The 11,032-nt window shown below is 38.5% G+C and overlaps 1 protein-coding gene across 1 annotated transcript; it reads right to left on the bottom strand.

The window, feature by feature from the left end:
• Positions 1-1,694: 1,694 nt before the first annotated feature.
• Positions 1,695-4,502, bottom strand: LOC108549648 (lipase member H). The gene is made up of 7 exons (XM_017903143.1): positions 4,349-4,502; positions 4,168-4,228; positions 3,721-3,869; positions 3,400-3,642; positions 2,441-2,632; positions 1,902-2,052; positions 1,695-1,832 (listed from the first exon to the last, which is right to left on the bottom strand). The coding sequence occupies exons 1-7, from the start codon at positions 4,416-4,418 to the stop codon at positions 1,787-1,789; spliced, it is 912 nt and encodes a 303-aa protein (XP_017758632.1). The 5' UTR covers positions 4,419-4,502; the 3' UTR covers positions 1,695-1,786.
• Positions 4,503-11,032: the final 6,530 nt, after the last annotated feature.

Here is an 11,032-nt window from a genome sequence, read left to right as displayed (position 1 = left end):
TACGCTTTACATATGCAGATCGACAGATGCATGGCAACGAACTAGTCGAACTGTCACGTTAATTTAATTGGTCCGATTAAAATGCATTCGCATGCACGGACATTGCTTTACGCGGCTAGTTGCCGCACTGCGGTTATGCATGTTAACAACACAATTAACTACGCGTTGGATCGTTCTTCGAACGGTCGCGTATCTGAACAGTGGACACGTGTGTTTCCATTAGACCGGTAGAAAAGAACATTACCCATAGACAATTTTGTTAATTAACCCGTTAATTATTATCCGCTAGTTCACCGCGTAATCGCGATAATTCGGTGAATGGGTCGTAAATAGCAATCAGGCCGTAGCACTTTGTATAAGCGACTAATCTTTTTAATGTTCGTACATAAATTCTCCTTGCGATAGCTAAACTTCGTTTAGTGCGACTTTCCCGAAAGTAATGGAAATTGGGTGTAATGGAAATTGCTAAATTGGACGCTTAGCTAAATTTGACTATGAAAAATTGTCAAAATAACAAATGTCATTTCGCAAATCAGAGCTGAAGAAGTACTACTTTTGATCGTTATATTCTTTATTCGAGATCATTGCCAATTAGATGCAATTAGGCAGCTGGAGGTGCTGATAAATCGTTGATTGATTTTGGTGGAAATAAATTTCTTGTGCTGCACTTGTCAATGAGTGCATCCTTGGTGGATCACAATAGGATTAAGGAACCTCTGATACAGTGTCGATTAGCAATGAAGAACTATTCAGTGCTCGATAGATTGCCCTTTTTGAATTTGCAATCCCAAGATAGTCTGAGTAATATTCACTTATTAATTACGTGCAATCTGAGAGGATATATGAGTAAGTACGCTGTACTTAATTTTGGCTAAGACGGATTCGGTGGATATTCAAAATCGATTTTCTTGACAACGAAGCTTCCAATGAAAAAATTTTATTCCTTATTTTCGATTTGCTTTTTCATGTACAATCACCCTCTCATCGGTTGTGCCCCACCGATGTTGATGTATCGATGATCCATACATTTATGTCATGATTAAGTGCACATGTTCTCGGTGGATGTCCAAAATGGATTTTCTCGAGAACGAAACTTTAATTGAAAGAATTTTATTCTTTATTTTCAATTTGTTTCTTCGTGTAGAATCACCCCCTCGGTTGTACTACCACTGCTGGGACACCCTGTATTTGATCAATCTCGTTTTCACATATTTTCCCAACGATTCTTGGCAATGTGTTGAAGGAAATTCTTGTTCCTTGGAAGATGCTCTTAAAGGTTCCAAAGAAATTTTTCATTTGCAGGCGATACCAAAAATGGCCTCTTTCAATATTTTCCTTTATTCATTTCTAAGTTCTCAAAATGATTAATTTAACGATTTGCTATTATGTAACTCCCGAAATACCAAAAATAATAAATCGCGACTTCAAATGGACGAAGGACGATTAGTTTAGATGATAATGCGAAATAAATTTGGAGGAGAGAAGATAGAAATGTTATTATAAAAATTATAAGAAAATTTGGAATCATCTGGAAAGGATTAGAAAATGTAATCTGAATCGGTCCCTAATCCGGAATAGGTATATTGAATTAAATTTGATACCTTGTAATTGCCTTTAATTGTAGATGTATTATTAGAACACTTCACATGTACAATTGATTGTTTCTTTTAACTTACTGTTATAGACATGGTATATATTCCTGTATATATGAACTTATATCACGTTACACGTATTCATTTTTGAACGACTTTAAGTCAAAGCATAAGATGAATACCAAGTACCTCTATTACAAGGAAAAATTGGCGTCTGTATTGAAACAGTACATGCCACGCCTGAAATAATACACATCGTCGTGATTATTCTGCCAAATTTAACAGAGCGAAGTAACGAAATATTTTTACGTTTTCGTTGGGACGTCATCTCCGAAGTAGACCTCCCCAATCCCATATCCGGTGTCTAAATAAGGTATAAAGCATTTGTGCGCCAAGAACGCATGGGGGTGACGTATAGCCCTAGCGTATATGTGGGCAGATCGTTGATGACTGCATACCACTACCAATGACAATATGAAATTTCCAAGATAAATTGATAATTAGTCTAATTTTTCAGCTCAATCTTTTATGAAAGCCTATTATTATAAAAATAATTCTCTCTTAATGAATGACATTCAAACCTATATCTTAATCGATCTGAATTTTCCTGGCAAATAACACTGTAATAAATATAGGAAAAAGGACAAGTCTAACGTTGGAATAATATTTTACAAACATAAGATACTCTCTTCCAATTACTGGCTACTTTCTTTACCAGCGAAAACAATTACGGTAAGCAAACAACCTAAGTGAAACGTTACAAATTATACCGGTAACCGGTTATCGGTATTATAATTGTTTCACGACACAACTCCTGGAATGTCTAAATGACAAACATTATGATTTACCTGAACCAAGGATTTTCAGGGGACAACCTGGTTGCGGCTGGACCCCTCTGTTTGCGTAAAAATCAACAGACCCCGTGTTGAGAGGCGTCCCAAAAACTCCAGCATCAGTGTGAAGGATAACGACAAAGTCTGCGTCGTCTTCTGTGAGGTGACACTCAGTAGGATAAAACAACGGTAACGCTGGGTCTAAGCCTGTATCAGAGGATCGATACTCACATTTTCAACTTGATACAAGCTCTACTAGCTAAAATATAATAACACATTCAGTTATTGTTCAAATTCCTATTTCACGCCCTGCTACTACTTTTATCAGGTACACCTAAAACTCGTTTTTATTACACGCTATTCGAATTAACTTTTAACAAAGAAATTTATGAAAGCTACTATACTTTGTACTCGATGAAAGATTTCTAATTGCATTATCTGTAACCGCCTTATTATTCAAATTTTCACCTGAATTACTTGCTTCTGACCCCTTTCCCCTTCTTTTTTAATTTTAATTACCGAAAAAAGTATTTGCAAAAATTAATCCGCAAAGTTAAGTTAACTCTAATAATTCTCTATATAGATAATTACCCTATTTTTAATTCCTTCGTTCAAATTTTTGACTAGTATTATTCTTGATCCAGATCCTAGTGAAAAAATATTTGCAATTATTTTTTCAGCAAAAATTCATCTGCCAAGTCAAGCGAATGATAATAATCCTTTATATAGATAATTCCCCTATTTTCCCCTATTTCCCCTATTTCATTTCCCCTTATTATATTATTCCCCTATATTAATTCCCCTATTTCGAATTTCTTTAATTCCTAATCCAGATTTCCTAGATATTTCAAATACCTCTAAGGAACGTTTAGAAATAATTATGGAATAAAAATTCATCCAAATTCCCAAGGTACACACTGTTTACAGTTTCGTGTTGCTCGTTTCGTCTTCTCGCAGAACCTTTAACCACTCACCCGTTATTCGGCTAAGAGTGGATTCCATGGATCTCCCAATAAAACCAGCAACGTGAGCTCCCAAAGAATGTCCGATTACGTGCAAAGTCTTCAAATTGATCACATCGGAAAGTTTCTCAAGGGCTACTACGGCCGCTTTTCCTACCGCGGGCACGTGGTCAGCCGAGTAAATGTAGGAGAAGTTAATTGCCACGGTCCCCCAATCGAGGGAGATAACATTCACGTCTCCTCTATCCAGGTAGGCTGCAAACATGAAACCGTGAATTCATTCGTCTCATTTTCTTCTCGTATATTGCATTTTGCATCGTGTGATATTAATACCAGCAATTGGTATCTGAACGTTCTGCGCGTCCACGTTCTCCAGGTATCCGTGGATGTAGAGGATGCTGTCTTGTTCGGGCGAGATGGCGTCACGAACGTTTTCCAGATCCGTCAGTGGGCTTCCGATAACCGTCATGTTAGTGCTATCACTGTAATCGTGGGATATATTTTTCGACCAAATATTTTGTATTTGAACTGTTGCATTTTTTGAAAATTAATCTTCATTAAAGACGATTATATTATATAAGCGAGGCTATTAAAGAATAAAGAATAGATCACGAAGTTACGTTACTTCCTCGTGGAACTAATTATACACACAATTTCTGCGATCTCGAATTAAACGATCAATTACGTATTTCCAAAAGAGACTAGAAAATATATAACCGTGAGGATAATTATGATACTTTATCGGGGAACATAAATTCACTGAAATAAATGTTTCATCACCCTTTGAAAACCTTCAGAGAAATTAAAGGAGCGACGTCAGCAGGGATTCCTCTTCCATTACCTACACCGAAAAAGAGAAACAAAGTAATTCTATGACCGTTGCACTGTTTAATTCTCTCATTTTTTAATGGGTGACAGGATAAATGAAGAGAAAGAAAAGGAAAAATGAATTTATACGTACATTTTGCGTCGACGCTGTTTTCGCGAATGAAACAGAGGATCAGACACAGGCAAACGTGTATTTTCAACATTGTCACTTTTGTTTAAAGATGGTTGGAAAATATACACTGTTCAGTAAACTCTAACGTACTATGTGCCTATGTGTTATTCGTGATATTTCGAATCACTTATGAACCAGATCGGGAAAACTTTGCCATATATATACAAAGCATCCTCTCCACGAGGCCATTTCGTAAGAGGAGGGAATGAAGACTATTATTTTAGTACGAGGGAAGTACGCCATTGACAGATTCTACGACACAATGTCGATCAGTTGTACGATAATGAGATAATGTGTATATACAACTGGCTGTTAAAACTTATTCGAAGTAATTGAAAATGTTTTGCAACATGCATTTATCTAATTGCTTTGTCAGTGAGCGAACGTGCGGAAGCAAAGTTGATAGTAAACAGTTATTGCAAGTTATTAACAAAACTATCGAGATACATAAAATTTTCTGCACACGTGCTACATACAAGGACAGGGTAAAGTAGAATTTGGCTTTTCACTTTTCCTGCCATTTCTTTCGTAAAATCGATTCCCTTTCTACTTCGAGGATCACTAATTCATTGGAATTACTCGGAAGTATACAGTATTTTAATTAAATTCGCCTAAAAGAAATTTATATAATCAAATTACATATTGATAAATTAGTAGAAACATTGCCAGACCTAACAAAATTAACCTATATTTTTTAATTGACAAATATCCTATCCCTCAATCTTCTCGAAACAACAGAAAATGGACTTGTACCATTTTCGAAGTAAACCAGCCACGAATTATACCTTATTCCTTCTTTGTCTTGTTAATTGATCGTTTAATCCTGATTTTTCCTAAATTTTTAAAGTCATCGACTTCTGGGTAATTAGTGATTCTTTTGTTCTATATCATAATCTGTCAAACAGTTCATTATCCCTAAAAAATTAGTGCGTTGCCATTGAAACATGACTTTGCAACGACGTATCTAATAATTAACATTGCTGCAAAATGTGGAGATAAGGATTGCATATACTTTACATATATTTTAGATAACGAAGAAAAATTATGTGACGTAAAAGTTTCGAAGGTAATGTTTATATTTAACATTGCTCAGACACTATGCAAGATTAAACAAAGTTTGAATTTTCTTCAACAAAGTTTGAATTTTGCAAACCTGTGAAATGTGTTTAATAAGTTTATCCAAAAATTACGTTGAATATGAATGTCAATGAGGATTATTAAAAAAGAATGAAGAGTGGAAATATCGAATGTGGATAAAATATTCTACGTTTCTATTATGTCCACTCCTGAGCGATATGTTGTATAAAGAATAACTCTCCTAACTATAAGAAACAAAATTTACGTAAGCTTGCTACAAATTATTATTATATCACGTTGGAAACTACCATTGGACTTAAATCGATGCACACACATGTATATAATACATATAAGATTACACCAAATAGGTTTATACGATCCAAGAAAATATTTTTAAGTATACCGTATGACTCAAAACAGAGGAAAATTACAGTTCAATTACCTTTATTTAATAATTTTAATATCTTCGCATTTTTATCATTTCTGAATTAAGTAACTACTAATTCCTAGTCAACGAATCGTTCGAAGTTCTTAAATTGTTCCAAATTTGTGGAATTCCCTATTGCGAATTTTCCATAAAAGACTCGCTCCTTTCAAAATTACCAAAATTTTTCAAAAGAAGAAATCTCGAAGATCGCAATACGAGTATCGTAGGGACAAGCTAGATAATTTATAATTTCTTTCTTTCAAAGAAATTATATTCGTTTGTCTTTAAATTTCCCTTTCCCTAGCATGGAATATCAAATAACGCAGGAATGAAAATTTTCAAAACGCAACGAAACGAAACGCTTCTAGCAAATTAGCGTGACTCTCGTTTAGCGTTGCAGATCTACCGTGAATGATCTCAAAAGTTGCGTTTGTTTGTGACAAATTTAATCTTAAAAGGACGCCAAAGTAAGAGCTACGAGTCGAATTGAAGAATATCTAGTAAACTTCTCTTAATACCTTGAAGACGAAAAATAAGCTATAATCATAACACCGAAACGGAATTTAAAACACGTCAAGCTAAGTGCATTCGTCAATGTATTTACTCCCATTGCTTCAACCCCTGCAAGTCACATGTAACGTGTACATAACAAAGTATAAAGAATCCGCTGTAACCGAGTCGTGTACGAGGTACATTCCAGCAACGTTGCTACCAAGTGCATCACCTTACGTAACAATAACCCCAGAACGATGTCCCAATCGAATCCTCGACGATCCGTAGGCGAACTTTCCCAGACCAATTAACCGTACGGAGCGAGTAATGTATTCGCGGAAAAATGACCTAGCTACGAAGCGAGGCGAGGCGAGGCGAAGCTGCAGGAGCAGGCAGCAGAAGCTGGCAGCAGGAGCACGACGCGTCCGAGTTCGACTTATCGAGCGAAATCGTGTGGCGCTCCAGGGATATAAATGCTACGTTACAAGCCGAACGGACGCGATAAAAATTCATTACAAGCGCAAAGAGCTCGCGCGAGCAAGCGATTTACGCCTACGGCGATGCGGGCCCAACGGCCGTCTCCTCGCTGGCAATAATTAGCGCGTGTGACGGAACGATCCGTCATCATTGATAATTATGACGATTATGCGCGGTCGGTGCATCGCGTGCGTTAATGCAACCTGCCGCCGTCTGATTGGTGCGCACGTCCAACTTAATTGCGCTAACCTACGAAACGTCGATTAACGATCGCAATAACCGGGCGCCACGACAACCGTCTTAAATCAACCCTGCCCAACGAACACACCAGACGACGACCACGACCGTTGATAGGCCGGTGTGCACGTCCCTTTATCCCCGGCCCGCTACGCCAGCTCCATCTACGACGCTACCCCTGTTACCAGCCGCCATCTTGCCGTACAACGCGCCGGACGGGACTAGATTATTTAGTCCCTCGCCCCGATTTCATATACAAGTAATAAAGATTTAATAGCGGCCTATTTGTATAGTTTATTATTCGCTGAACGTACGCGATGCCGATAGATATTTCATACGCACGGTTTTATACCGTACACACCGCGGTTTCCACCGCGTTGCACACCTTTTATCGCAGAGCAACTATGTTTTATCCGCGGATCGAAGACGAGCGGGGCGTTTCCGTTCACCGTGTTTATAGCTTATCGTTAAATAATAATTGCCATCGACTCGTCGAAGGTAACGTATTATATCCGCGGTACTGAATACGTTAGCGCCATTAATAGCGGATACTTTCGACCTCTTTTCTTTTTTCCATCCCTTTCCCCTATCTTTTCCCTCTCCCTCTCTTCTACACCCTTCCTTTTCCTTTCTCGTTCATTTTACTTTTCATTCTTTCCTTCTCCTTCTTCCTTTTTCCATACATTGCCGCGTCGTTATCCTTGCCAATGTATTAAACGCTCCGTTGGCTTAACTAATTCGCGCCGTACGTGCCTCGAATCGCTCGATTTCAATGAAAGCGAATCCTTCATTATCCCATAATCCCGCTCGGTTTATATCCGTCCCGTGCCATCGTGGATACGATTAATCCTCGGCAGACCTTTTGCGACCATGATATGCGCGCCAGTTGCCGATAAAAGTGTCCTCCCTTTATTATTCGTCGTTTCGAGTACTTAATACGGAATACGATACTCGCGCAATCATATCGTATATATCGTGTACATCGTATCGCGTTAGAAATTTGTCGCTTAACGATCCTGTATAATTTTATACTTTTCTCGGAATGTGCTTCGACGGAAATCGAGCTGTCCGAAGACACACGTGTGCTTTCTACCAATTTTATTTTCCTTCCTTCCATTTTTTTCCTTTTTTTTTCTTTTCTTGGTTTTCCGAGTTCGAGTAAGTAAATATTTAAGATAGCATTATCGGACGTTCAATTTTCGCTGCTTTAAATTTCTTAATACTTGGTACGAGGTTGGTAATTTCGTATTACGACACTGATAAAATAAGTACTTTTTACCCGATATCATCCGCCAAACAATTCATTATAATACATTACATTATACCGCAACAGGGAAGAGGTATCCATTACGGAATCGGAAAGGCTGATATTAAATATCGGGATACGTGATTTCCGTACAAAAATTACATGCATTACGAACTCATCGAAAGGAATTACCATTCTTGAACACTGTAAAACCTACTTACACGATTACTTATCTCGAAAACTTACAGCGATGCTTCAAAACCGAAAGTACCGATTCACGACCATCGCGAACAAGACTCGAGAACGAGATCGGTATTTTCATTTGCCAACTGATAGATCCTGATAAATCCGCGATCCTGGTAAAAACATCTCCAAAGTATCCATGAATAATACAAGAGAGCGGGTGAAAGATAAAAGAAGGAGAGCAAAAGGGGTGAAAGAAAGGGGTGAAAGTTGACTGAGGAAAGAATCTATTATAAAATAAGAGATTTTATTACAAAATCGAGATTCTATGGAACGAGCTCGATATTTTCATCTCTTAATTGATAAATTTTGATAAATCGCGAAGAAATTCACGAACAACAAATAAGTGGCACAGGAAAAATAGGAAAAATAGGAAAAGTCATGACAGAATTGACAAATAAGTGCAGGGTAATAAAGGGATGGAGGGGAGAGGGAAAAATCGTGAAATAAATTTTAAGAAAGGTTTATCATTTTCTACGGTCCGCGATCCTCGAGAACGCGATACCAAAGTTAATCTCGTTAGCAAGATGGCGCATGTGCACACGCGATTCGTGGCGGAACAGCGCGGACCGTCGCCAGGAATTTTATAAGGCATTAATTGCAGTCGACTGGCGATTTATAGAGGCGGACTCATCAATTAGAGAGATTTGCATAGACGTTTTAATTAGCGTTGCCGCGCCACCGGCGGGCCACGGCCGCCTTCCGTTTCTGCTTTAGCGCCATCTTTCATCCCTTTATCCTTCTTCGACTCGCTGCTTTCCCCGCCGTTTTCTCGATATTCTATCCGTGTGTGTAAGTTCGTGTGCATATACGTTCTTCTTTCTAACCTACCATAACTCCATATCTTTCCTCCTTCTCCTTTTTCGCGGATTTACGAGGAAAAGATTCACGCTGCGGGAACATAGCGAACGGATTAATTACAAACAAACCGCGGTTGTTGGATATTTTGATGGGAAAATAGGTAAAGAAGAGAAGAAATAGATCTACATCTGAGTTATAGGATGGGATGTACGAATTCATATGGAGAAACGAATTTTTGTTTTTCTTTTACGTATAATGTGTATCGCTAATTTATCTTTGGTTTTAGGTGTCATATCTCTCAACCTGTGAGAATGATCGCGTTGTCAGGTTACGAAAGAACGAACAAAATCTCGAAAAATTAAAATCCTCGTCCATTATGAAAATTCTTTTTGCTAATGCATTTCGTGAAATTTAGAATCCTCGCGAAATCAGTTTGCAGGTTCATGACGTTATCTTCTTCATTATTAGCACTCTAAATTCGATTTTTGACTGTGGTAAGGCTACGGAGTCTTAAAAGGTCGAATTACGAACGCACTATAAAAATTCCCATGCTCCAATCCTTCTTAAAAATTTATAATTCCCATAAAATAGGTTTGCAACAATCATAACATCATCTCCCGCCATTAACTCACCAATCTGGCCCTAAAAATGAAATTACTCAACCCTCACAAACATACTCATCGTCAAATCATTCTCATAAAATCATTTTGTAGGTTTATAATATTATTCTCCATCCTAACTTCTCTACTAGTTTTCCTTTCTATCCATTATTAGACTGAGGTCCTCAAAAACAAAAATTACTTATATACCATAAAAATTCTAATTGCTAATTAGTTTTTTAATTTATAATTCCCCTAAAGTCGATCCACAATAGTCATAACACCATCACCTCATAATTAACTCGCGAACCTATCTCCAAAGAAATTAAATTACTCAAACCTCGCAAACATACTCCTCGTCAAATCGTTCTCATAAAATCACGTTCTCACAAAGATATTCGTCGCCGATTCATTTCGCGAAATTTGCAATTTGCAGAAAATCATTTCGTGCGCTTACCCTTCGAATTTCTTTTTTCCTTTTTTCACGCATTCTCCATCCTGAGCCCCCTTAACGATCTCGCGTCGATGGAATTATCCATGGACAAAACCGCGCTTTCACCGCTCGATTCGACCCGCCTTGACGTGGAACCGGCTGGAATTGCAAAACGGCGGTCGGCGTAACGAAGTGTTTCCTGAGAAAAAGCCGGGGAAAAAAGGGAAAAATGTGAGAAGAAAACAGAAAAGGGTAACGGCACGCGGTCCGTGTGTGGGACGCGTTTCTTTCCGATTCCGTATCGGTCCGCGTTATTCGGCCGATCGAACCCGGCATTCGATCGTGACGACCGCCTTTTCCCTCCTGGGGAACACCTCGACCGACGTTCTCCGGTTTTTATCGGTCGTCCAACGTGCGAATTACCCGCGTGCTTTCGCGACACTATCTCCAGCCGGAATTCGCTGCAGCTGCGAGCCGAAAGATTATGACTGGCCGCGTTGCCGTGGAGTTATTGCTTCCGATACGCTACCCGTTCGCACCTAGGCTCTTATCTGCGGTAACTGCGCCTATGGAAGGAATAATTAACATACGAGGAATGTCAATTGGCACGAGG

Source organism: Eufriesea mexicana, unplaced genomic scaffold (assembly GCF_001483705.2).
Source record: "Eufriesea mexicana isolate 0111107269 unplaced genomic scaffold, ASM148370v2 scaffold4744748136, whole genome shotgun sequence".
NCBI classification, from domain to species: Eukaryota; Metazoa; Arthropoda; class Insecta; order Hymenoptera; family Apidae; genus Eufriesea; species Eufriesea mexicana.
This window is presented reverse-complemented; position numbering and strand designations above follow the sequence as displayed.

Excerpts from the sequence above, each read along its gene's own strand:
- LOC108549648 (XM_017903143.1), bottom strand. The coding sequence starts at position 4,418 with ATGTTGAAAATACACGTTTGCCTGTGTCTGATCCTCTGTTTCATTCGC. Across the intron at positions 3,643-3,720 it reads CGTTCAGATACCAATTGCTG|CCTACCTGGATAGAGGAGAC; the intron begins GTATTAATATCA and ends TCATGTTTGCAG. Across the intron at positions 1,833-1,901 it reads GATGACGTCCCAACGAAAAC|GCGTGGCATGTACTGTTTCA; the intron begins GTAAAAATATTT and ends GTATTATTTCAG.